The sequence below is a fragment of the Equus caballus genome, chromosome 1, assembly GCF_041296265.1.
Source record: "Equus caballus isolate H_3958 breed thoroughbred chromosome 1, TB-T2T, whole genome shotgun sequence".
Classification (NCBI taxonomy): Eukaryota; Metazoa; Chordata; class Mammalia; order Perissodactyla; family Equidae; genus Equus; species Equus caballus.
Genome location: NC_091684.1, coordinates 137,630,225 through 137,657,780, shown reverse-complemented (window position 1 = coordinate 137,657,780; position 27,556 = coordinate 137,630,225). Strand labels below are relative to the sequence as shown.

The window sequence follows — 27,556 nt, the reverse complement described above, 5'->3', positions numbered from 1 at the left end:
CGACTATGATTTATTAGGAGCTTACTTAGTGCCAGGCACCATGCCAAATGCCATACAGGAATTTCTCATTTGCTCATCCCAATGCCTAGATGAGGCCGGGACTATTGTTACAGGCTAACATCGAACCTGGCAGGACAGCCTACTGTGTCCAAGGCCCTCTGTTAAGGGCTGGGCCTTTAGGAGGTTGCTACAGCATTGAAGAGCTAAGACGTGTCCATAAATACATGTGATTCATGGCAGAATCAGAGCTTGATGGTGCTGGAAGAGAGCTTAGAGACGATCTGGTTTAAATTCATTTTTACTGATGACAAGAACTGACTTGCTTTGTTTATTCCCACAGGGTTTGGAGGAAGATCCAGTGAGATAATGATGACGAGAGGCACCACTGAGTTCGCTTGCTCTGCGTATGTGTGTGTGTGTGTCTGTATGTGCATGTGGCTGTGTGTTTAACTCATTCAACCCTCACAACAACCAGATAGGAGGAGGCACTATTATTATTGTGGGGGATGAAGAAATTTTCCTTTACTCTTCTAGGTTCTTCTGGCTGTTCTAAGAATTAAATTGACAGATTAATAGGAGAAAATCAGATTTAATTAACTTTGTACACATGGGAACTCCACATACATGAGAAGTTCAGAGACAGAAAGGTAAAGCGAGGTACTCATGTCTTCTTGAGCCAATGGGACAGGGACCTGGGGCTTCAAGGGGGAGGAGGGTATTCATGGGATGATTAGAAGAGCAGATGTTCTCAAATTAGAGGTTTGCCCTGCCATACAGATGGATCGTAAGAACTGGTTTCTGGTAATAAGCCTTAAAGTTTCCTGAGCCTGCAGGGTCTTGATTGACTTCAGCTCAAAATATTCCAGATGTCAAAGCGGCACGTCTTGCGGAGGCCTCTTCGGAAGCCCTTCAGTTCCGCATTTGAGCTTCATGCGGAGTTTCCAGTCCAGAAGTTGGGTTGGTGGAGTGCTCCATCTCACTGAGCCAGTCTCTTGGGTCAGAGAATAGGTCTGTGCAATTAAGCAGTGTGTCCAATTTCAGGAGGCAGTGATGCACGTGGGCTCCCAAAGTTAGGTCTGTGGTGCAAGCAATCAAGTATTTAATAAGAGGCATTTCTGTGGAAACAAAAGAAAGACAATGGTTAATGATTGGAGCAGACTATAATCCCAGTTTCTGAGTTCTGAAGGTAGCCAGTCAAGGAGATTTCTAGATGTCTGGCTTGAAGCATCTTCAGATGGAGTGAGGGCAGGCAGCGGCAATCTGACAGATTTTCCTAGTTTGCAGTTTGAGTGTCTCTGGTGATCTTTCTGTGTGGCCCATGTGGCAACAGGGATAAAGATCATCCATACCTAAGCCATTGCGGTGATTTCTCTGTGATTCATATCAAGTTGTTCAGCTTTAATTTGCAGGGCTTCAGGAAAAACGGCAGTTTTAGTTGTCAGTGATTCCAAGTCAAAAGGGAGGAGAAAATCAGATCATGTTAGTTTGGAGGGTTGTAGCCAGGTATTGGAGGAAACTAGAAGAATTCAGGATCCAGTCCAGTTTACAGGTGGAAAACAAAACCTCAAAGACAATTAGGAGAGCTAGAATCTAATATCCACAAGAGTGTATTATAATTTCTACTGAAACAATATTTTTCTCTCTCTTTTTTACTAACTACACATTTTATACTAAGATATTTCCCTTATTATTTTAGTAGTTTTAATTACATATATTAATTAGAATTTTTTAACCCTCAGAAACCTTAATTTCTAGTAAAAACTAAGACGTTAGCAATTGTGAACTGTCTGCTGTACCGGCATTCTTTAGATTGGCAAATTTATGAATTCATTTAATAATTTCTAGAAACATATGCTTCTTCATAGTACAATCTTTTCAATAAAGCACAAGACATCTTTACTAACAGACCCAAATTTAGCTTCATTTTCCCTGTAATAAGAGGTCAAAAGTAGGTAAACTTAGACTTATTTAGCAATTAACGTTTTAGTATTTTATCTTATTTGGAGACGATCTAGATCTTCGCTGAATTCCCATCATTTAACTTAGCAAAACTCTAGGGTTTCAAATTACCAAAAAGATTTTGGAAGCTATTTTTAAGTACATATACCATAACACACAATTATTGTTAAAAAGTTCACCTAAAACCCTTTTTATTTTACTTACATCTATTTTGTTTACTTGTTCCCAATAATTATTTAGGTTTAGAGTACCTTCCAAAACTTCATGAGACATTAGACAAAGTCAGCCATCAATTTTTTTGCTGCCAAATTTTGTAACAGAGATAACAGGAATTTGTTTGACTTTGAGTAAACCTAGGTAGAACAAAAGCTTTTTGTTTAATGCTGATAACTGTAAAGACAGCAAACAAATTAGTGTCTATAAATATTAGTGAATATTTTCCTAGATCATCTGATCCTGAAATTCATTTGTGTTAATTTCTATTATATTTTTGAAAGTATACTCAATTTATATGGTGCTTATTTATTTTTAAGCCAATTAAATAGAACTCTTTTAGAAATTATACCACCCAGAAGTAGAAAAATATCACAAATATATAATATACATCCATAGACATACATAGATACATAGGCAGATGCAAGCAGAGACCTTAAATAGTTTTCATTTAAAAATTTTAGCCATGAGATCGGTATAGTAATGCAAAACTCGCTATTTATAAAAGAACAGTTGAAACCAAACTGTGTTTCTGGCAGATAGAATAAACTAAGTTTACCTGCTTAGATGGCTAAAGCATTTTTTTCTACTGATACTTGTGGAGAAGAAACTTCTGATGCTAGATTTAGGGCAGAAGTGCTTCTATAGCCATTTGCTTCCTTTTCCTTTTTTCCCCTCAGTCTTAGGAATTGGGGATGGTTGAGATAAGTTCCCAGAGAGGTTACAAGCCTTTTGAGGTAAATAGGGGAGGTTTTTGGGATTGGTGAAAGGAAATGGGTAGAATCTGAACTGCCTCTAGAGCTTATTTCCAGTTTTGCAAAGATTTTGTAAGATAAGGACAGTTGCTCTCAATTCCTCAGAAATTGGGTTATAACTTCCATGACATCATAGATTTATCTACTTGTCCAACCACATCATCCCTAATTTGCCTCTTTCCCTCTGGGTACATAGTTTCATTTTAACTTAGGGAAGAAGGCCTTTAAAAAATTCCTGTCAGGCTCTGAATATCAGCTTCTAATTTGACCATAAAGCTACTAAAAACAAAATCCTTCTAAATATCTTGCCAGTTTTCAGCTGGGGTACACAGTAAATATTTCTGGCAATGTTAAACAACTCCATGAACCCAAGAGGTGTTCTCAAAGGTTAATACCTTCTCAAGATCCAGAGTCACTCCCAAAGACAGCCAAAAGAAAGAACTGACAGCCCGCGTGTCCTAGGCAGGCAGAAAGCCAAGCCAAGCCCTTAGGACACAAAATGAGACGAGCAAGAAGGCAATAGCGATCCCTGGGAGAGAAAGGGTCAGTAACCAATGGGTCTAGCTTTGGAAAGGAAGGGACAACATGAAATATTATTTTCCTCTCTTGACTGGGCACTACAGAATGGCTATTGATCTTTCTAATTCTCTTCTACATTTGTTAGGATCTTCTGAAAATGGACGAAAGAAAGGCTTTATAATTCAAAAGATCTGTGGTCCCAGGGACACGAATTCCTTGTGTGGGCGTCTAGGACACAGCCACAATAGACACTGCACAGGAAGACCTGAAGCTGGCAGAGCCTTATTCCAGAGTCCAGCAAAGCAAGTCCTACCGCCTTTTCCAGGTGCTTCTGCGAAATTCATTTTCTGGTCGTGAGCATTTACGTGAGTCACCTGTATACTCTTAGAGAGTAGGCTGGAGTGCTCTCTGTAAATCTGGTGGCAAAAGGGAAGCTAAAACAGGTGGATGGGGCCAGATCTTAAGGAGAGGATTTTACACTGGATTTTTGCTTTAAGTCAAATTTTTCTGTTCTCTCATTTGGTTAGAGAGTCCCTAAGTCTAGCTGCTACATATTAATTTCTTCCCTTTTCTTTTTAAGTGCTGGAGAATTGTACCTCCAATTTCCTGAGTTTTACAATAACTGCAATGTCTGAAGGCAAATAGGAAGGGGTCTGAGTAGACTTTGATTTTTGTTCTAATTTCTTTCTTTTCATCTTATAAGGGAGTCTTAATGGCTAGCCTTTGTACCAATAAGGGAGCTGTCTAAATACTTTTTCCAATTTAGAAGCTTTTCCAAGTCAAAGGACCCATCATCTGGCCAATGACCAGTAGGATCTTAATAGCAACTCAAACCAATAAGCCTTTCATGGCTTAACCATGGACATAAGAGGCATCCCCAAAAGAGAGGGCAAAAGAAGCAGCTCTTACAAAATCCAGAAAGTTCACTCCCAAAAATAGTCTAAGAAAGCAAAGGCCTTTGCTGCACAGGCAGTAAGGATGGTGAACGGTGTCTCTGGTCTCCCGCAGGAATGTGGAATGCCTCCAGTCACAAACTCGCTAATTTGTGACACTGGGCAGGCACTTCTGGAATGGGGTTTTTCCAGCACTAACAAGCAACGAAGGCTGAGATGACAAAGGTACCCTTACAGGACCCCTTATGACAAACTCCCCTGAGAGCTGACACAGCCAGACAAAGTGTCCCAGAACCCCAGTCTGCTTGACTGGTCACCAGATGTACCCCGGTAAATGCACCTTCTGGATTTTCTCACTGGTCAAAAAGCTAAGCTCTGAGGACATATAACAAGAGGGAAGGAAAAACCTCATACCATGAGGCAGCTCAGCAGGGAAACCCTTCCAGACGGCAATACCCATGAGCTGACTTTGCCTGTGGAATTTCCTTCTTATGACAAATGACACAATAGAGAAAAACACAGACCATCTCTGGGAGGAAATGGATCAGGAGCACTCCACCAGGTTCACCAGAGTTGCTTAAGTTCAAGAAACTAGTTTCACAAATATTTTCTCCTGCTAATCTAAATTTTAGAAAGAGAAAAAAAGACTCTTCCCACTTTTGCTCCCAATAGACCTTGCAGCAGGCAGAAATCTGGGAGTCTGATGGGGCAAGAACTCTTTCCCTCTACCAGAGCCTGTAGATGTCCCAGGACCTCTCAGCTGCAGAGTCTAGCAGGGCAAAAAGTCCAGCCAGGGAAGTTTGTCTTACTGACTATGCCAACTGTAGGGGAGGAAGAAAATTTCCCTCTACCCTTCTAGGTTCTTCCGGCTGGCCTCAAAATTAAATTGACAGGAAACAGATTAATAGGATAAAATAAAATTTAATTAATTTTGTATGTATGGGAACCCCACATACATGACAGAGTCAGAGATTCTACATACACAAGAGGTTCAGAGACAGAAAGGTAAAGTGAGGTATTTATGCCACCTCGAGCCAAGGAGTGGGACAGGGGCCTGAGGCTTCAGAGGGGAGAAGGGTAATTCATGGGAAGAACAGATGTTCACCAATTAGAGGTTTGCCTTGCCATACAGAGAGATCACAAAAATTTATTTCTGGTAACGTCTTATTATGGGCAAGGTCCCCACTTTCAATTCTTTAAGGGAGAGGTAAAAGTTTCCTGAGCCTGCAGGGTCTTGATTGCCTTTAGCTCAAAATATTCCAGGTGGCCAAGTGGCACATCTTGTTCTGAGCCCCTTTTTATCCCCACTTCACAAATAAGGAAACAGATGTGGGAAGTTAAATAAACAACTTGTCACACAGCTAGCAAGTGGTGGAGCGGGGATGCTGGCAGAGTGGATTCCAGACTCAGGCGCTGAGCCACCATGCTCTGTGCCACCCCAGGTATAGAAGGTGGTGGAGAAGGCCAGGAGGAGGGGGCTGGATTAGGTGGTTGGCAAAGTGCTTTGTGACTATAAAGTACTGTACAGACACAAGTTGTTACAGAAAGAGGTAAGGGTCCCCAGAGAGGGATAAAGTGGTATTCAGCTCAGAGCCAAAGCAAGGAAGATCTCTAGGATGAGATGGCATTTGCTTTGGATTTGGACCCGTGTTCCTAGGGAGGAATGAGGAACTTCCAGGGAGTGTGTGAGGTGGTGGTAGAGAGGGTTTCCTCTAGCCCTCCCCCGTTAGCCTCCCCACAGGATGGCTGATCAGATTAGCTAATTGGCGCCTTGGCCCAGATGAAGTGATCAGGACTGTAGAAAGCCTTGGTGTCCTACAGCCATGATCCTGGCCGCAGAGAGCAGGCTGGGTGGGGGCCACTCCTAGGGGATATAGGGAGGCACTGAAGGCTGGTAGCAGGGTGGGGGTGAGACAGCCTGAGTTCAAATCCAGACCTTCTACCACGCCCTGGTTATGAGGCCATGGGCAGGCCACACAACATCTCTATCTCAGTTTCCTCATCTGAAGAATGTGAATGATAATAATGGTATGTCCTTCAGAGGTTTGTGCAAATTTAATATGCTAATCTGTGTAAAGTGTTTATTACTCTAATGTCTGGCACACAGTAAGCACTCAATACAAGAGAGCTAGCTATTGTTATTTCTCTTATTATAATCCCAGGGTCCCTGATTGGCATCATGCTTCAGGGAGGAATGGGCTTAGAACACACGTCCACTTCAATCTGCTTTCAGGTAAACCTAGATCTGGCAGGGGTAAAGTGGTGTGCAAAACAACACAGACTGGCTGCCCCCCTCCTCCACCCTAGGTTTTGTTTTCAACAATTATTAGATTTACTTTTCAGGGAAAAGCAAAGAGTGGGAGGCAGAGGAGATAAAGGCCAATGGGCCACGAATCCTCTGAAACTGGGCAAATACAGACCGGTCATCAGTGGTTTCTTGGCTATCACACTCACTGCTTTCTGGCATGTTCCTTCTGTAGCTCTGTTGGAATTTGTGAACTCTTGTTAATTAGCCTCCTCAGCTGCTTGCCTACCATGGATTTACTCTCCCTTCTCAGAAGCAGACACATTCCTGAAGGTAAAGTGGAGAATGGGTGGGAGGTCCTTTCTTGAATAGGTTAATGGATGTTAACATGTTCAATAATGGTTAATAATAAAACGGTTCATAAATAAAATTAAAAAAATGGTTCAATAATAATGGTTAACAGAAGGATGACTGTTGGGTGGGAGCTAGGGAGAAGGGAAACTAATACGTTACCGACAGGCACTCCTTCACAGCAACAGGCTGAGAGAAGGAGCTTGCATGTCACCATTACGCCAGTCCTGCAAAGAAAGTATTTATTAACTCCATTGTACAGATGAAGATACTTGCCCAAGGGCCACAGCTAGCCCATATCAAAGGCAGTCCAGCCCAGATCTGTTCAACACTAAGGGTCATCCTTTTCCATTAAAGTATGTGGGAGGGTTATAGGATTAAAACAAATATCTTTACTGGTGTTGAAAAATGACATTTTGCATGTACTTTATACAAAATCTGAAAACTCCATTGACTCAGAGCTGTAAGGCTTGCTTAGAAAAAGCAATGCTCCATGGAAGGTATAGCTAATTCTCCTCGGAGGCCACCTCCCAATCCCCAGGAAGCAAAGCACTGGAGGTTGGTTCTGCTTTTGTCCAGGCAGAAGGCTGCAGTTTGTTGTCGTCAGCAAATCAATCTCCATCAGGATGTAACTACTTGCAGTTTTATTTTACTCTGGTTTATTTGCTCTGTAGCTTTCTGTCAAGGGGGTGGGGAATAGGTCTGAAGCACAAGGAACTATTTCTGGGCTCCAGCCTTTGGGAAAGTAGCCTTTTCCTGTTTATACGTCCTTTCTGCAGATTTGCGCAACCTGACCACAGAAACGTCACACTTCAAGCCCAGGTAACTAGAGGCAACCAAATAGTGTCCAGTCAGCCAATGGCCACTGAGCAACCAAGGGAGCCCAGAACCCTGTACGAGGCAACTGTGATATATATGGAAGAAAAGAGCAGCCCAAGCCTCCTGACTGTGTCTGGGTCACTGTCCTCAAAAAGTCCGGTGGAAAAAGAATGATGCAGGCCAGAAGGCCGGGGGGCTGGGGTGGTGGGAGAGAGAGAGAGAGAGAGAACGTGTGGAAGAGCCTGGTTGCCCTACAGAGCCAGGGAAGGAAATCAGGTGGAAGGGAGCCCCCAGGTCACACACCTGAAGGTGTCACTGCCAACTCCCCAGAGGCCAAAAAGCCCGGGTCAGCCAGTCAAGAAGTGGATTTTCTTCTAAACCTGAAGCCCCAGAATGAAACCACCCAGTTCCCGCCTCTTTTCCACCAGCTGTGTCAGAGACTCTACCAGTGGAACCTCATCTTCAGCCTTCATTTCCAGTGTTGGTTTTGTTTAATATGGCAAGGCAGGAAAATGTTCGTGTAGGGATCTGCCCTAGGTTAAGTTGTGCTGAAGGACGGAGGAGAGAATTCAAGAAGCGGCGCAAACCACCACCAACAGCTCTGCAACCGAGGTGGGGCCTTCGCCAATTAGGATTGGAACGGTGGGGTTCAAATAAAAAAACTGATGTGAAAGCCCGACCTGGTCCATCGGAACCACATAAACGCATTTGTTCTTTCCCTGTGGTAGATGTTGCCCTTTGTGGGAGGGCGGAGGAGGGAGAAGCAGCTTCCATATTGAGCCGGTACATTTTGTGACTGCCCCGGAGCGTCATCACCTCCACTCCTGCCATCCCAGTCCAAGACCTCTCCTCCTGAATGGCCTCCCTGCTTGCACTCTTCGCTCCTAGAGTTTATTCTCCACACAACAGCCAGAGTGATGTTTTTAAACACAGAAATTGTATCTTGTCACTTTCCTGTTGAAAACTCTTCAAACGCCCCCATCACACTTGAGAGTGGAATTCAAACACTTTACCACGGGTCACGGGGCCCAGCAGGACCCGGCCCTGCTGACTTCCTCCCGCGGCCCACGCGGCTGCAGCCACAGTCACCTTTGCTCCTAGCGGTTCCCTCGGCCTGGAAGACCCTCTGCTCTGCTCACCCGCCTTGGAGGTCTCGTCTGACGGCCCAAACTACATGAGCGACTCCCACCATAACTCTATTCCGTTTGCCTCATGGCAAATGGGAACGACACTAACTCCACCAGTCCTGTGTATCATTTGTTGACTTGTTTACTGCCTGTCTTCCCGCAACAATACAAGCCCTGAAGGGAGGGCAGGGTGTCTGTCTGCGCCATCGCGGCACCCCAGCGCCAAGAGCCCGGCACGTGGCGGACCTCCAGCGTCCGCGGGGGAAATGGCCTCTTCAAATCCTGGCCGTGCTGCGAGGCGCGAGAGGAGCTTCCGTCGGGCTCAGGGTGGGAGCCTTCCCTCCCAGGGCACCTCGCTCCTTCGCCCCCCCGCCCTTCTCACACCGAAGGCCCCTCCAGGCAGGACGGGCGGTCTTCCAGGCCCTTCTCAGAGACTGGGGCCGCCCTCAAGTCCTCCCACACCAGGGGCTCAGAGACGCCGCCCTTTTCCTAAAACAGGCCCCGCCGGGTGCGCGCAACGCCCCCTCAGGCCCCCAATCAGGGGCAGAGCGGGGTCCCGAGCTGTCCACCGGAAAACGGGGCGGGCCCCCCGGCCCATCAGTACTATCGGTTCAGCGCCCTCACTCTGTCCCCTTCCCTGGCTAGGGACCCCCCAGGGCCGTGTCGGGGAAGCAGGAGGCTCCAGGCGTCAAGGGCAACGAGGACACTCAGGCCCGAATCCGGGACGGGCCCACGTCGCGCAGCAGCAGAACCTTTCTTCACCACGGCCTCGTCTGCCGGCCGGTCGGCTTTGGAGGAGACACCCACTTAACCGTCCCTCCCGCTCGCCCCCGCCCCCTCCCGGCTCCGTCTGCCGAGGCTCTCCTTCTCCCCGCCCCGAGTTCGCGGGCTGCCGCCGCGGGAGCGTTCCGCATCGCTCCGGGGGCCCCAGGCGTGGGCTCCGAGGCCATCGACGGCGTCTGGCGCTTCTGAGCTCCGGCGGGCCAGGGCCGACCTGTTTTCTCTAGCTAGGGAGGACGGAGAGCGGAGGCGGAGGCGGAGGCGGAGGCGGGGGCGGAGGCAGTTCCAGGCCTCGGGCCGGGCGGGCCCAGCCGCCTGAGACGCGCCCACCATTCGCCATCCGGGGCGCGCGCGCCTCTCTTGGGACCTCGCCGGCGACCCGTAGCTCGGGCACGCGCCTGTCGCAGCCCGCAGGAAGGAGGGGTCCGGCCAGAGGCCCGGGACCGCGGCCGCCATGGAGAGCCCTTCGGCCCAGGGCCGGCGCCTGTGGCCGTGGGGGCGGCCCTGACCGCCTCCTGCCTGCCCGGGCTGGGTCGCAGACGTGCCCCCGGCAGCATTCGGCCGCCTCCGCGTCTCCGCCGTCCCCGGCCGCGCTGCTGCCTGGGCGCGGCGGCGGCGCCCTGTTGAATGGGCTGTAAGGGCCCAGGTTTGAAGCGCTGGCGAACGCGGCCTCCGGGGGCGCAAGGCAGCAGCAGCGGTGGCGACCAAACGGGTGTTGGAGTTGGCGGCGGCCATGGAGGGCCTGGCTGGCTATGTGTACAAGGCGGCCAGCGAGGGCAAGGTGCTGACTCTGGCCGCCTTGCTTCTCAACCGGTCTGAAAGCGACATCCGCTACCTGCTCGGCTATGTCAGCCAGCAGGGAGGGCAGCGCTCCACGCCCCTCATCATCGCAGCCCGCAACGGGCACGCCAAGGTGGTGCGCCTGCTGTTAGAACATTACCGGGTGCAGACTCAGCAGACGGGCACCGTCCGCTTCGACGGGTAGGTACCTCTCAACTCAGCCCCCTCGCCGACCCGCGGCCTCCCCGCCCCCCACGGGTGCTCCTCTCCTTCACTTTCTCTTCGTAGAGGTATCATTTCAGCCTTTTTGTACCTCCTCCTGCCCCATTAATGCCCACTTCATCTTCCAGGGGCATTACTCCTGTGTTTTACTGCTCTTCCTCATCGGCCCCTACCCCTTATTCCTTCTCTAGGTAAATAGCCACACCCTCTGTCTTGATATCTAGTAGGTGTTCTTCTCTACTAGATAGTCTGTGAACAAGCAGGAGGTGGCTGCCTTTCCAGGTCTTACCTTTATAAGTTCTACGGTTGTAACCGAGAACAGAAATTAACGAGGTCAGCAATTAACATTGGAGACCTCTGTTGAATAAGTTATTTGGTCACCCAATTCTTACCCCATCAGTGTCAAATTAAGCCTCAAGAACCAGCAGCAGCTCCAGCCTCTTGAGGGATTGTCAGGTGTGATTCCCGAGACATGATTCTGACTCTTCCACGTTGCTCGAGGTGGATATGCTGGCTGTAAAAGTGGCACTGGACCTGGTGCAAGAGATGATGTTTTTGTTAAGTTACATGTTATCCAGTGATGTTGTGGGCAAGCTTGGTAATTTACTGTTGTTCGAGGTGATGAGTTAAAAAATTCATATTGTGATAGTTAAAACTTGCCCTTGGGGTTCAATTGTGCATATTTTTGGGTATGATAATGTTGACACAGAATTGTCAGGTTTGACCTTACCCTCTTTTCTGTACTGGATGATTATAAAGTGTTTTACAGATTAGAAACTTCATTGATTGCATTTGTTTTTGTTGACTTGTGCCAGTACATAAGCTATTCTAGCATTTTCTTCTTTTGAGGTAGATGTGGTCCAAGCATAAAGATATATATCTTTAGTTTTGGTGATTGAGTGCTGCTTGGTTAAAACATGATTGAAAAAGCACTTCTTGAAGATGACTAGGGCATTGTTGAATGTTGGTTGATTCTTTTTTTGGGGGTTAAATAATAAAAGCTTTTTCTTCTGTTTTAGGTGAGAGGAAAATATTTTAGAGTACTACATTTTACTGAAATGACAGCCCACAGGTGGTGATTAATCTTTGGTACCACTCCTCTAGATATTAAGGAAATGATGGTCTTTTTCATGTTGACCAAAGATGGCAACCTGATTCATGTTTGCTTTCCTTTCCTGGCTTCTGTGTCCTTTCTGTAACTCCCTGCATTCCCACAGCCTTTCCTGTTCCTAGAAGAGGGGTGAAGTGGAATGGCCCCTGAGCTTCCAGCACCATGCCAGTTGTATAGGCCCAGGATATGAACTTCTGCTCTAACACCTGGGAACACTGCTGCTAAGGAGCTTGCTGAGGCCTGTTTGGATGAGAGGAGAATAGTGGTGAGAAAAAATAGTTTCCTAAAGCGTTTGAGAAGGCTTTACTTATTGCTCTCTGTCTTGACCATCAAAGAGAAGGTATTTTGAGGTGGCAGTTAAAAGACCCTGAAATGACTAGGAATGTAGCATTGAGCCTGTATAGTGCTTTACCTTGCCCAGTACTCTGCATTGGCCAGTGAATTTAGGGGTTCAGTAAGCAAGCAAGCACTTACTGAACTCCTACTGTGTGCCCGGCTCTGTGGTAGGGATTGGGTATGCAGAGATGAACAACGTACTGTCCCCACTGTGGAGGGAAGAAGACAGTCTAGTGGGGAGACAGAGATGTAGATACAGAAATGAGCAATTGCAGATGCCAGGGCATTTAGGATTATAGAAATCCTTTGGATTACTGAGGCAGGACAGGAAGAGGAAGTGCTGAGCTTTCCCCGGGGGATCAGGGAAGGCTTCCCAGGTGAGGTGGTGTTTGAGCTGGGTCTTAAAGGAGGTGAAGAAGAGGGGCAGCAGCATGGAGAACCTTCGGGGAGTCTTTCAGGGCAGTTGCAGGAAGCGATCCCAGCCGGGGAAATTGAGAGAGAGAGTGTGGGAACTGGAGAGGGGTGGAGGCCACATTTTGATGATCCTGGTGTAAAATACCGAGTCAGACTGGTGAGACTGTAATTGCAAACACTTGTATCGTTCGTGATTTCCGCTAAGCCTTCTTAACTTTATCTTACTTGTTTATGGATTATGACAATTATGAATTTATTAGCTGCTGTATAATAGTAGTTTAGTATTTATTTTATTTATTAAATGCTTACTATGGGCCTAGCCCTGTGCCACGTTCTGTGGAGGATATAGAAAAAATATAAGGTTTCTCCTTTTGAGGAGCTTACCGATTAATTAACAGGAGAAGAATTGAAGTTCACGGCCACCTTTCTGCCATTCACACCACTCTGTGAGATTATTTTGCAGTTTATCCCAGTCATTTTGGCATTTCAGAACTAGATAAGGAGAGTGTTATTTGCAAATGTCATGATTTCACTTTGCTCTCATTCCAGACGTTGTGAAAATGTTAGCCTGAGTGAGGTGTTAACAGTAACAGTCAGAAGCTCATTCACCCCATGGGGGCTGGCTTTTGAGAAGTAGTTAGCCAGGCCCCCTTTAGATTCCATTGGCACTTGAGACCCATGGCCAGGTGGGGACTAACAGGTTCTCTGTGTGTGCTGAGGGAGATTAATGTTTCCTGATTTTTAGTCACTTGTGTACCATCTTCACAATTTTTTGCCAAATTGTTCACCACCTATCCTGGTATTTTCCTTGTATCTTTTTAACAAAGACTCACTTCTTACCTTCATCCTAAGCGACAGTATCTGTATAATTATGGGTTTGATATGGTACGTTTTGTGTGTCTGTGTGTGTGAGAGAAACATTAAAATAAATAACTTGAAAAATTTTTTTTTTTTTAAGATTTTATTTTTTCCTTTTTCTCCCCAAAGCTCCCCGGTACATAGTTGTATATTCTTCATTGTGGGTCCTTCTAGTTGTGGCATGTGGGACGCTGCCTCAGCGTGGTTTGATGTGCAGTGCCATGTCCGCGCCCAGGATTCAAACCAACGAAACACTGGGCCGCCTGCAGCGGAGCGCGCGAACTTAACCGCTCGGCCACGGGGCCAGCCCCTGAAAATTTTTTTAAAAGTCTGTTTTGCCTAAAAACTTCTATGATACCTTAGGAAACTAAAGTGGATTCATAACAGAGCCTCAAGGGGGAAGGGGCCACTCACCTAGATTAAGGCCCAAGCTGATATTTGAGTCCTTGTTCATACTTTTAGGAGTAACATTTGAGATTATTTTTCTTATGGCTTAATATATGAAGACCAAAATTGACATAGATGAGTGGACAAGAAGAAAAGTTACATGTTGGGAATGAAAGAAGAACCTTTGGTTAGAGAATGGGAAGCTGTTAAGAATGTTGTAGAAATGGAACAGAACAAAGGGGAGGTGTCGTGTGGCCATGGGATATTGTGCTGGCCTGAGTTCTGAGGGCCTGACTGCTTTGTGCCAGAGTTTGTGGGGAACCCCTGTCCTGGAAGAGGTTTACTGACGTGGATGGAAAGGGGAACAGGACCTCTGGGAATTATGAGGCTTTTTGTTGAGTGTTTTTAAAGTCAGTGCTCGTACTAATAGTTTTAATCCATGTCCAGGTAGAGGAAAGACCTGAGGGGCACATCATCAACTGACTTCATTTAAAAAGTCATTGCTAGTATATATTTCAAGGAACGACATTTGATCTAATAAATAATTTTAAGGACTTTGGTTAAAATAAAGTGCTGATCATTTGTGTTTAATGAATTTTTATTTCCATTTCAAATGCTTGAACCAGACATTGTTATTTCAAATTGAACCAGGAAATAGATGAGCTTAGTTTTATGACCATAAATTATCTTTTATTGTAAAATGTTTGAAAAGGTGACTATCGTATTGTAGTTTCTTGATGTTTAAGATGAAATATATTATTATTATTATTTTTTTTTTTTTAAGGATTTTATTTTTCCTTTTTTTCCCCAAAGCCCCCCGGTACATAGTTGTATATTTTTAGTTGTGGGTCATTCTAGTTGTGGCATGTGGAATGCCACCTCAGCATGGCCTGATGAGTGGTGCCATGTCTGTGCCCAGGATCCGAACCGGTGAAACCCTGGGCCGCTGAAGCAGAGCGGGCGAACTTAATCACTCGGCCATGGGGCCGGCCCCAAGATGAAATATATTATTATATGTTGTAATTTTGGACTGATTCTAGAAGGACCATTGTTTTGTAGTGCTTCTTCCATGGCACTAAGTAAATATTGCATTAATTTTATTATATTTTTATTTTCTGTTATAAATGTATTTGGTATTTTGTTTTGAGGCCGTATACGCTTATAGCTGAATTTTATGAACAAAGGAATGTCGTTGATGTTAGGATTGTAATTTAATCTTTAGTATTTTTGTTTAGATGTAGAAATCAAAATTTACTAAGGCTAATGTTTATCTGAAGGACTAATCATTTTATAATACATTCTGCAGTGAATTTTGTTGTCATAAACTGTTTAAAAATTTTGACTGCATCAATAGAAATAGATGATTGCAACTTTTTTGAGACTCCTGTCACATCACTATATGGAAAAATCGAAATTACTAGGTTATACTAGGAAAAGTATTAAAACTATTATAAAAACCCAGTGAAATATATTCTTGTAATTTAATTTTTACATCATTAATTCTGGGAAGTTTGAGGTCAGAAAAATATTTTAATCACTTTTTGTCTTTTTTTCATCTTTAAAATGGGAGTCATATTAATCTTGTACAGTTATTGTGAGAGTTAATGTATGTGAATGCCTATTTTAATGTAACATTTCATGAGTTTTAGATAGTTTAGGTCCATGTTACTGGCATACAATAATTTTATATTTTTAGAGAGTGCAAAGGGGGCCACAGCCGTGGTGGAGTCGTTAAGTTCACGCACTCTGCTTCAGTGGCCTGGGGTTCACGGGTTTGGATCCTGGGTGTGGACCTACACACCGCTTATCCAGCCATGCTGTGGCAGCGTCCCACGTAGAAGAACTAGAAGGACTTACAACTAGGACATACAACTATGTCCTGGGCTTTGGGGAGGGGAAAAAAAAAGAGGAAGATTGGCAACAGATGTTAGCTCAGAGCCAATTTTCCTCTCTCTCTCTCTCTCTCTCTCTCTCATACACACACACACACACAGTGTAAGGAAACATTGTGACTATGCAAATGTAACTATATATTAAAGATGTATTACTTTTTTGATAGATTATAGTAATAATCAGTTTGAGGAAATGCTTTTTAAGTTGAAACAAATGTTTGAATAATGACATGTACTATGTTTCATTACATTTGATACATTTTTTAGTTTCTAAAGTGCTTTTGTGTTTGTAATCTCCTGTAAACCTTTAGTTATATATCTGTAAAATGGGCATAATAATAGTATCTACCTCACTGAGTTATTGGGAGAAGGTTATTGTGAGAATGAAGTGAGATATATTGCATATTCAGGACTTAATACAGTGCTTGGCACAGGGAAAGTATTTTTTAGCTATTTGTGTTCATTTAAGCTGTTTTTCTTTAAATTGATTTGTGCTTTTTTGTTTTTGTTTTGAATTATACCTATTTTTAGCTAAGATATACATCTAGTAAGGTGTATAAAACTTAGGTGTACAGTGTGATAAAATTTTAATATGTTTGCATTCATGTAATTACCTTGTAGGTCAATATGAACATTTTTTGTGTGTTTTTTTGTTTTTTGTTTTGGTGAGGAAGATTGGCCCTGACGTAACATTTGTGCCAGTCCTCCTCTATTTTTTGTATGTGGGATGCCCCCACAGCATGGCTTGATGAGTGGTGTATGTCTGCGCCCGGGATCCGAACCTGTGAATCCCGAACTCCTGAAGTGGAGTGCACTGAACTTAATCACTGTGCCACTGAGCTGGCCAATGAATATGCAGAACATTTTTGTCACTCTAAAAGTTTTCCTTGTGCCCTTTCTCAGTCAGTTCCCCTTTTTTCCCCTCCCAGAAGTAATGATTATACTGACTTCTGTCACCATAGATTAGTTTTGCCTATACTTGAATCTACTATAAATGGAATTGTGTAGTACACTCTTTTCTGTCTGGCCTTTGTATTTCTTTATTTTTTTGGCTGAGGAAGAGTCACCCTGAGCTAACATCCTTGCTAATCTTCCTCTCTTTTTTAGTATGTGGGCTGCCAGGACAGCATGGCTGCTAACAAAGTGGTGTATTTCTGCGTCTGGGAACCGAACTCCAGGCTGCCAAAGTGGAACGCACCAGACTTAACCACTAGGCCACCGGGGCTGGCCCTCTGGCATTTTTTGCTTAACAGTATCTATGAGATTCACCCACATAGTTGCATGTATCAGTAGTTTATTCCTCATTTTTTTTTTTGTTAATGCTTTGTAGTAAACCCTTGTATGAGTATGTGGTGGTTTATCCTGTTGATGGGTATTTTAGTTGTTTCCAGTGTTTGACCATTATGAATAAAGCTACTATGAACATTTTTATATATGTCTTCTGGTGGACATTTGCAGTCATTTCTCTTTGGTATATACCAAGGAGTGGAATTCCTGGGTCGTAGAGTTGGTGTACATTTAACTTTCGTAGTTATTAATGGACAGCTTTTCCAAAGTGGTCGAACCAAATTACGTCCCTACCAGCAATTTCTCCCGGTAGTGAGAATTTGAGTTGCTCCACATACTGACCAACACATAGTATTGTTGTGTCAGTTTTACTAATTTTAGCTCTTCTGGTGGGTGAACATTGATAACTCTTGGTTTTAATTTGCATTTCCCTGGTGAGTAATTATCTTGAACATCTTTTCATAGGTTTTTGGTCATTTGAATATCTTCTTTTGTGAAGTATACTTGTTCATTCTTTTCATTCACTTTTAAATTGGATTGTTGGCCGTTTTCTTATTGATTTGTGGTATACATCTGTCTTCTCCCAGTGAGTGGATTGCCTATTCACTTTCTTCACAATGTCTTTTGATGAATAGAAGTTCTTAATTTATTTTTTGTTTTTTATTTGCTGGGAGAGATTTGCCTTGAGCTAACATCTGTTGCCAAACTTCCTCTCTTTTTTTTCTCTTTCCCCAAAGCCCCAGCACATAGTTGTATATTCTAGTTGTACGTTCTTCTAGTTCTTCTATATGAGCCACTGCCACAGCATGGCTACTGACAGATGAGTGCTGTGGTTCTGCGCCTGGGAACTGAACCCAGGCTGCTGAAGTGGAGTGCGTTGAACTTTAACCACTAGGCCATCAGGGCTGGCTTAGTTCTTAATTTTAATGAAATCTAATAAATCAATTTTTTTCTTTTATAGTTAGTACTTTTTTTGCATTTTATTTAAGAAATCGTTATCAGCCCAAGGTCATGATGAAGATAGTCTGTTTTATTTTGAAGCTTTTATTGTTTTGCTTTTCATATTACAGGTCTGCTCCTTCTCTAATTTTTGTGCATAGTGTGAGGTAAGAGTCAAGCTTAATTTTTTTCCATACAGATATCTAGTTGCTTCAGCACCAATTATTAAAAAGATCATACTTTCTACCTGAGTTTCACTGAAGCTTTTGTCATAAATCAAATGACTCTGTATGTGTGATGCTATTTCTAGAGTTTATTTTATTCTATTGATATATTTGTCTATCCTTGTGCCAGTGACACACTATCTTAATTACTGTAGTTTGTCCCCCAACTTTTTTTTTCTTTCAAGGTTATCTTGGTTGGTCTGGGTCCTTTGCATTTTTATATATGTTTTAGAGTTGGCTTCTCAATTTCTACACGTGTGTGGATGCACATGAGCACGTATGTGTGCACACACATCTGCTGGGGTTTTGATTTGAATTGCATTGAATCTATAGATCATTTTGAGGGAGAATTGATATCCTAACACTGTCTAGTCTTCTAACTATGAACATGGAATATTTCCCCATTTATTTAGGTCTTCTTTAATTTATCTCAGGAGTGTTTTGTAGTTTTTTTTTTTTTTTTTTTTTAAAGATTTTATTTTTTTCCTTTTTCTCCCCAAAGCCCCTCCAGTACATAGTTGTATATTCTTCGTTGTGGGTCCTTCTAGTTGTGGTATGTGGGACTCTGCCTCAGCGTGGTTTGATGAGCAGTGTCATGTCCGCGCCCAGGATTCGAACCAACGAAACACTGGACCGCCTGCAGCGGAGCGCGCAAACTTAACCACTCGGCCACGGGGCCAGCCCCGTGTTTTGTAGTTTTTAATGTAGAGATCTTGTACATTTTTCATTAGATTTGTTACTAGATATTGATACTTTCTAATGCTGTTGTAAATAGTATTTTTTTTGACAGTGAAAGAAAAGGTTTTTGAACTTTGTGTATAATCCTGACAATAAAAATGTAATAAGTGAATTTTAATTACACTGAATTGTTTGCCTCAGACACAGTTGGCAAACACCAAAACATATCACTGATGTAATGTCTTTTCTTGGTTCATTCTTTAGTTTAAAAAAATTAACTAACAGTTAAATGGCATTTTAGAAAATATTATTTTAAAAAGAATTCAGAAGGCTTCTAATTTTTTTTGAGGTATATCTTCCATACAGTAAAATGCACAAATCTTAAGTGTGCAGTTCGATGACTTTTTTCCCTAAATACCCACCCGTGTAGCCACATTCAGAGCAAGATATAGGACATTTCCAGTAACTTTAGGCCTCTTCCCAGTTAATCCTGCACCCTTCCTCCTAGGGAACCCTCATAAGTAACTTACTGAGAAGGTTTTTGTGCCATTATTTGAAACTAAAAAAGTAATTGCTTGAATTATTATAAAGTGGGTCTTTTAGTTACAGCGGAAATGATAGATGGAGTTGTTAAATGGGGTTAAACTCTGAGATTTATGTTATTCCAGAGGGATAGTATTCTTTGTCACTTCATGGGAGATATAATCTGACCTGTGTTATAACATAAGGTTGTATAGTCAGAAGCTCACCAGTGAGGTTTTTGGTATATATACTTAATTGTTCTGGTGAATATTGCTTTTGGTCTTTTTCCTTAACACTTCCAAGTATACTTATTTTAGTGGTTCTAGCACAGTAGATCTAAGTATCTCCAGCAAAAATCTACTTTTTAGGTCTGATGGTCAGTAATAGGATAAAAAGTTTGGAAATTGAAGGAAAATCGGAAGTGGAAATGTGGGAAAGATTGGCCTCCTAGCAAGAGTCTAACTTTGTGTAAGTAGAGAACCTAGCACATATCAGACATTCACTTGGCAAGTGGTGATATGAAGGCACAAAGTCCAGTCAGACACTGAAGGTCAGGGAAGATGCCTGCTTGGTGTTTGGAAAGTGCTAATTGTTTCCTCCTGATAGTATTTTTCCCCCAATAGTTTAATTGAGGGGCACACATAGATACACAATATACATACGTACATACGCATGCATATTTTTAAAACTTTTTAATTGGAGTATAATATGTAGAGAAAAATGCACTAATTAAAAGTGTATAAAAGTTTCACAAAGTGAACATATTTATTTAATAAAATCCCCTTTGTGCTTCCTCCCATTCACTGCCTCCCCCCAGAGGTAACCAGTATGCTGACTTCTGACACTACAGCTGGGTATGTGAATGTCGTAACACAGTGCGTACTGTGTTCGGTGGCCTTCTTTTGCGCAGCATCATGTTTATGTGATCCATACATATTGTATGGAGAAGTAATCTTGTCATTCTGATTGCTGTAGTAGAGTAAGTATAATACTTGAGTAGCTTAGATAATCTTGGGGAAAAACTATCTGCTTAAATACTTTTCTTCCTAAAGCAGTTTCTAACAGTTTCAATGTAGGGATTGGGGGAAACTGTGGTACTTGGGGGGTACTGGGAAGGAGGAACATGCTCTGCTCTTAAGAGCCAGTGCATCAGCTTGGTGGTAAAGAAGTTGCAAACCTCCATACATTTCCTGTGTGTTTCTGAAATTTATTTTCATTTGCTAGTAGAAAGTCGGTGATTCTTTGTTCTTTCTTTGGGTTTATATACTTTACTAATAACAGTAATAGCTAACATTTATTGAACTTATACTAGGTGTAAATACTATGCTAAGTGCTTTACTTAAATCGCCTGATTTTATTTTCACCAAAACTAATGTTTTATTATGTTCTATAGATTGAAATTTCGGTTAGTGCAAATGAATGCATTCTTTAAACTTATGTTAGGGCATCTGGCCTCCGTTTTCTAACTGTTTGTTCTTTCATGAATAGGTATGTCATTGATGGGGCCACCGCTCTTTGGTGTGCAGCAGGAGCAGGACATTTCGAAGTTGTTAAACTTCTAGTCAGTCATGGAGCCAACGTGAACCACACCACAGTAACCAACTCGACCCCTCTGCGGGCAGCGTGCTTTGATGGCAGACTGGACATTGTGAAATACTTGGTTGAGAATAACGCCAACATCAGCATTGCCAACAAGTATGACAACACCTGCCTAATGATTGCAGCATATAAGGGACACACTGACGTGGTCAGATACCTTTTAGAACAACGTGCCGATCCCAATGCTAAAGCACATTGTGGAGCCACAGCCTTGCACTTTGCAGCCGAAGCTGGGCACATAGATATTGTGAAAGAGCTGATAAAATGGCGTGCTGCTATAGTAGTGAACGGCCATGGGATGACGCCATTAAAAGTAGCTGCCGAAAGCTGTAAAGCTGATGTCGTGGAACTGTTGCTCTCTCACGCTGATTGTGACCGGAGAAGTCGAATTGAAGCTTTGGAACTCTTGGGTGCCTCCTTTGCAAATGACCGTGAGAACTATGACATCATGAAGACATACCACTATTTATATTTAGCCATGTTGGAGAGGTTTCAAGATGGTGATAACATTCTTGAGAAAGAGGTACTCCCACCAATCCATGCTTATGGGAATAGAACTGAATGTAGAAATCCTCAGGAACTGGAATCCATTCGGCAAGACAGAGATGCTCTTCATATGGAAGGCCTTATAGTTCGGGAACGGATTTTGGGTGCTGATAATATTGATGTTTCCCATCCCATCATTTACAGGGGAGCTGTTTATGCGGATAACATGGAATTCGAACAGTGTATCAAGTTGTGGCTTCATGCCCTGCACCTCAGACAGAAAGGTAACAGGAATACCCACAAGGATCTTCTTCGATTTGCTCAAGTTTTCTCACAGATGATACATTTGAATGAAACCGTGAAGGCCCCAGACATAGAATGTGTTTTGAGATGCAGTGTTTTGGAAATAGAACAAAGTATGAACAGAGTAAAAAATATTCCAGATGCGGATGTCCACAATGCTATGGACAATTATGAATGTAATCTCTATACCTTTTTGTATTTAGTGTGCATCTCCACCAAAACACAGTGCAGTGAAGAAGATCAGTGCAAAATTAACAAGCAGATCTACAACCTGATTCACCTTGATCCCAGAACTCGTGAAGGTTTCACCTTGCTGCATCTAGCTGTCAACTCGAATACCCCGGTTGATGATTTCCACACCAATGACGTCTGCAGCTTTCCCAATGCGCTTGTCACAAAGCTCCTGCTGGACTGTGGTGCTGAGGTGAATGCTGTGGACAATGAGGGGAACAGCGCCCTTCATATTATCGTTCAGTACAACAGGCCCATCAGTGATTTTTTGACCTTGCACTCTATCATCATTAGCCTAGTTGAAGCTGGCGCTCACACTGACATGACAAATAAACAGAATAAGACTCCGCTAGACAAAAGTACAACTGGGGTATCTGAAATACTACTAAAAACGCAAATGAAGATGAGTCTCAAGTGCCTGGCTGCCCGAGCAGTTCGGGCTAATGACATTAACTACCAAGACCAGATCCCCAGAACTCTTGAAGAGTTTGTTGGATTTCATTAAGTGACTGGATATGTAAAATCGTTTAATGTGGTGCTAAAAAGTAAAGGACTTTAATCACAGACAATAGAATTATGTGTTCATAAATTCTACTTTTCTTTCCACTACCTTTCCTCCCTCCCCATCCTTAGTTCTGTATTTGGTCTTCTTGCTTCATATGGTAATTGATTTCAAATACACTTTAAACAAAGCCACATTGTTTAGGTGTAACTATAATCTAAGGTGTTCGGATACTGGTCCCTTAACTATTTTCCTTTCTTTTTTTTGAGGAATGCTTATAAAATGTTTTGTTTATGTAACAGGGACATTTATGATTTGAAGTTAATAATGTTTTAAAAAATTGCCTACGAAAGTATTTCTCTTAAGCCTGTGTCAGCGTGTTCTCCGTGCAGCGTGTTCTCCTTGCAGCAGTTTTGAGGATTTTGTGAAGAAAAACAACTAAAAAGGGACGTTGAGAGTAATGGGATCCCCGGGTGTTCTGCACATGCCAAACTGCTGCAGGTCATGTTCACTCTTGCGTTATTTATGTGCAGTGATGCCACACGTTATGACATCAGGAGGATTTAAAAATAGAGCTACAGATTTACCTGAAAAATGGGCTAATTTAATACTAGTCACAAATTGATAAAGTGAAATCCATTGAAATTGTTGCATTATGCTGGGTGGTATATACACAATAGTAATGGTCTGAAAGCAACTTTTCAGAGAATATCAATGGACTATTTGCTGTTAGGCTTGACTGCTAAACGTCTTTGCAGTCTCTGTTTTAATGTAATTTATCTAAATTGCAGCAGTCTGCATTTGAGTCAGCTCACAGAAAATTATGAATGCTGTGTTTTCTTAGGAAACAAATTGTCACAGTATAGTTATACATTCTAATTTTTGTTCTCGTTTCCCTTTCCTTCTGTGTGGTATCTTAAAATTTGGAAACTACTTTTCCAGAGGTCATTATTTGTGCCTCCCTAATAAGGTGTTAGTGACAGATGAAAAGGAACCAGGATGTTTTTCACTTTCTTTTCTTAGTTCGTGATAAGAAAAATCACTAGTGTGGTATGGGAAATGAAATGTTTTTGATGATGAAAATAATTCTCAATGCCACTTTGAAAGGTATTTCTGAGAGCTGCATATTTTTCAACCACGAAAATATCACTTATTCCTACAGGCTGTACAGAGGCCTTTATGTTTGTTTTGTTTTAATGGCAATATTTTAACTGTCAGATAAAGCATTCTGTGATTATCTTTTAAGCATCACAGAAATTCAAGTAAAGGGTACACACATTTCTATTGATGTTAAAAATGATAAAGTAAAATTAGCTATATCTGTATTTTTCTCTCTAGTGCCAAATGAATGCCTTAGCTACTCATAGTGCATGGTACTGTAAGTGAAGACCTGCAGCTTTTTTTTCTTCAATGAAAAGCATTATAATGATGTAGTAACATCAGATATAAACTAAAAAAAAACTTGTAAGGTTTCAGTTAACACTTTATGTATGGATATTGCTTTGTGAAGTATAAGAGAAAGGTTGCAGTTGGATCAGTATAAAACATAATGACCAAGCCAAAATCAGCACCTAGGGCCTTAAATAAAATAGCGATGCCCGACAAAATGAAGTACTTTGAAGGGTGGGAGGGAATGGAAGGAGGAACTTTAAAAACTTCTTCCCCCAAGAATGCAAGATTCTTTAACAGCTACTGTAGGTATTATACTTTGTGTGTCTTCTTGCTTTTGTTAGGAATGTTTTGATGGTAAATTTTGTCTGGTAATATATTTTTGTTTTCCTAACCTGAGATTTTTACAAGGAACATTTTTAGGTTGGTTTAAAGGGAGGTATTTGAATGAGCCCTAATTTGAAATTGCTGGCCTTGATCCTCCTGGTGTGAATCAAGGAAATACTGTACCTTGCCCTTGGCAGCTCATGGCCTAAAAGAGAAAATGCTCGTCCTCAAGGTGAGTGAATCACGCCCTTTCCACAGCTCAGATCAAAGCCTGTATTTTTCAGACTTCAAGGCCTGCTGATGTGAGAGTCTGAGGAATGGCTATGATACTGGGGATTCAGTTGCTTCCATTATTAATGAATATGATTTTTGAACACCAAAACTTAAAATACCAGATAATGTTGCATGTTTTAAAACCCATTTCATCCCTTTGGCTACCCAGGACCGGCACTATTTTAGATGTTATTTATAAAATGAGGATAATGATTATATGTACATATTCAGATATCAAAATTCAGTGACAGTGTTTTTGAGAAGGGGGATGGAGACAGAACTGCTGATTGAAATGCTGACAGAGCTGGAGAAAGAATTTGAAGATAGTGGAATAAACTATGAACTCTATGAACTCTGCTAATGGTAACAGGTTTTTGGGGTTTTTTTGCTGTAGTATAGTAGTTCATTGTGTGTTATATTGCTAAGGATCTCGTTTTGTCTTGTAAAATAAATCCGAATATGTATTGTGAAACACCTGTATAAAACCATTCTTGAAACAAGTGATCCACATGCCTGTTTTTTTATTTGTTTTTGGTAGAATTATTTTAAAATATGTTCAGCCAAGCCTTTCCCAAGCTTAAGTTTTTTGTTTTTTTTAAGGAAAATAAATAGGTAAGAAAGGTGATAGTTCTGTATCTCAGCTCTGAGAACTCTAGGCTGTCTCCCTTTTCCAGCCACTTTTGTTGTTTTATGTTTATTATTGGTAGAATTATGCTTTGGATTGTAAGTTTTCCTTGATAATGTTACGAAGTCAATCAAAACTTGTCTTGCTCAGTAATTGTCAAATTTAGTTGAACTAAAGGCCCAGATGGATGAATATGGCCTGGGCAAACCATGTGAAACTTAAGTGGTGTATGGTTTTAATAGAGTTGATGAAATTGAACTCTTGACTTTAGGTAACTAACTCAAGGAATGCGCAGCAAATCCATCCTCTCAATTGATAAGAGAGGGGGAAATTTTTGACGTAAGAACTCGGACAAAACCTGCTTTTTTTCAATCTACCCTGGATCGCTCTAGTAGGCCGCAGTCCAGCTACCTTAAGGTTCTTTGCTGTGGGAACTTGAAGGGCTTTATTTCATTATAATAATAGTTGATTAATAACTGGTAATTATGAGAAACTTAGGTAGGTATGATAGCATTGTTTGAAGTAAAATATGATTTTGGGGCAGCAGCTCCGTAAGTATCAGCTCTGCATTTGGCAAGTGTTTTTGAAAATGAAAATCTCAAGGGAACAACACCCTGTCACCACTCTCCACTGCAGCTGAGGCAGCTACTTTATGAATAAGACCATTTTGGATTATTTAAGCAGAAGCTTTTTTTTGGAATGGGGCAGGGTGAGGAGTGAGTTGCTGGACCTTGAATTACAGTTTGCTGGTTTGAGAAGCAGCCAGTGATTGAACTAGTGAGTTAAATGGATAAAAGTATAAAGGACTTGTTTTTTTATGGTAGCTTTTCTGTAAAAAGCTTAAATGCTCCTTTCCAGGCTAATCAGATGTATCAATGTACAAATAACTATTCTCTTTTCCTCCCTGACTATACCATAACATTAAAATGGGTTAAAGGAAACTCTGCCTTTTGCTCTATGAAAAGTTAGTAGTCCATAAAATTTTAAGCTGTGTGTTCATTCCTATTCTGAAAATGCACAGCTCTGCTCTGGACACCCTCTCTGGAAAGTAGAAAGCTTCTAACCGGGTATGGCACATTGCAGGGCTTTCTCATACATTTCTGGCAGACTTGCCTAAATGTTCAGATGGGATGAGTTGTACAGCATCCCCTCCCCCAAATATGGGATCTGAAATAATTACTATTCTGATAATAGTGGTAGATATATTAATTTTTAAAACTGTAAAGTAAATGTCTCTAGTCCCTGGTTTGTCGTGTGCTCATTTGTGTTAATGTGTAGGGAAGGGATATGGACTTGATGGTTATGGGGAGTGTATCTTGATGTGTGTGCAGGGGTGAGTATTGCTGAATTATTAGCAGCTTTTCATTTGGGGGCGAGTCATGTGAGAGTGGCCTAATCAGAAAAATGAAGGAGCGAAGATGCAAGCTTTGCCGGGTGGTGAAGCGAACAAGGGTTTGTATCTATTTTTCAATCAGGTGTGTAAAATCTGTGCATGGCTTTTTTTGTTGTTGCTTAGTAATTGGTAGAGGAGAAAAGATGAGGGGAAAAACCTCAACTTTGCTAACCAGTCTTTTCAGAGGTACATAGTTGAGGAGTAAAATCTGAGTGGCCTAACATGTTGAAAAGATCCTATCCTTTATAATATTCACCCCATCCTGCGATCCTCCATGTAGAGGAACTACATTGTTGTATTCTAGTAATTCACTGTGATTTATAACAAGCCAGTGATGTCATTCTAGTGTGCACTTTCGTCAAACCATTTACGTGACTTTAATGAACATAGTAAACTTGCTGACTGCACCAGAGGTCTATTAGTGATTTATATATTGCATGACATTTTCTACTTCAGTTTGACATGTAGAATCATTTTTAATTTCGTGGCAATTGACAGTCCTAATAGCCCAGCTAATTCGAAACTAACAATATTGCTGTGTAAAAGGAAAAAATGGTGTTTGTGTTCAGTAAATGTTTGAAAAAAACTACCTTGAAGTTTGTGTCTTTATTGTTCAGTGTGCCTTAGTTGAGATGATCTTTTGTTGAGTTCATTTTAAAAAGTTGTCAAAGTTATACTTGTGCATGGGGAAAAAATTCAGCTAGTAAAGAAAAATTCAAATAGTGAAGAAAAAGTTCCCTTCCCATCTCTCCCTGCCTCCCGCCAGGACTCTTCAGAAGGCGGTCATGTTACTATTTTTGGAGTAGCTTCCCAGAATTTTTCTGTGCATATATGTATTTTTTCTCCTTTTCATTTTTTAAAGATGCAAATGGACTTTTACCTTTTCTACACTATTCTGCATTTTGTCTTTTTCATTGAATATATCTTAGACATTTTTTCAATGTGGTATATGTTGCCTTTTTTTTAAAACAATTCCATAGCATTTAATTCTATGGATGGACTTCAAATATATTTAACCAGACCTTATGGCAGGACTTTTAGGTTTTCAGTTTCTTGATATTCCAAATAATGCTCGGTGAACATCCTTACATACTGTATTCATGGAACAAATTCATTC

General features: G+C 42.0%; 1 protein-coding gene and 1 long non-coding RNA gene across 4 annotated transcripts; one reads left to right on the top strand and one right to left on the bottom strand.

Annotated features, from left to right (window-relative positions):
• Positions 1-573: 573 nt before the first annotated feature.
• LOC138924649 (uncharacterized) lies at positions 574-9,996 on the bottom strand. The gene is made up of 6 exons (XR_011439682.1): positions 8,058-9,996; positions 7,098-7,162; positions 6,794-6,911; positions 2,164-2,312; positions 1,350-1,563; positions 574-1,115 (listed from the first exon to the last, which is right to left on the bottom strand). It is a non-coding gene; the product is annotated as an uncharacterized lncRNA (long non-coding RNA).
• Positions 9,184-27,028, top strand: FEM1B (fem-1 homolog B). 3 transcript variants are annotated; one of them, XM_070269851.1, is made up of 4 exons: positions 10,050-10,642; positions 11,881-12,039; positions 20,129-20,165; positions 20,800-27,028. In XM_070269851.1, the coding sequence occupies exons 3-4, from the start codon at positions 20,140-20,142 to the stop codon at positions 22,433-22,435; spliced, it is 1,662 nt and encodes a 553-aa protein (XP_070125952.1). In that variant the 5' UTR covers positions 10,050-10,642; positions 11,881-12,039; positions 20,129-20,139; the 3' UTR covers positions 22,436-27,028. The 3 variants fall into 3 exon arrangements, with proteins under 3 accessions (XP_001496275.1, XP_070125952.1, XP_014589262.1); XM_014733776.3 differs by lacking the exons at positions 10,050-10,642; positions 11,881-12,039 and adding an exon at positions 18,018-18,054; XM_001496225.7 differs by lacking the exons at positions 11,881-12,039; positions 20,129-20,165 and having other exon boundaries at positions 9,184-10,642.
• Positions 27,029-27,556: the final 528 nt, after the last annotated feature.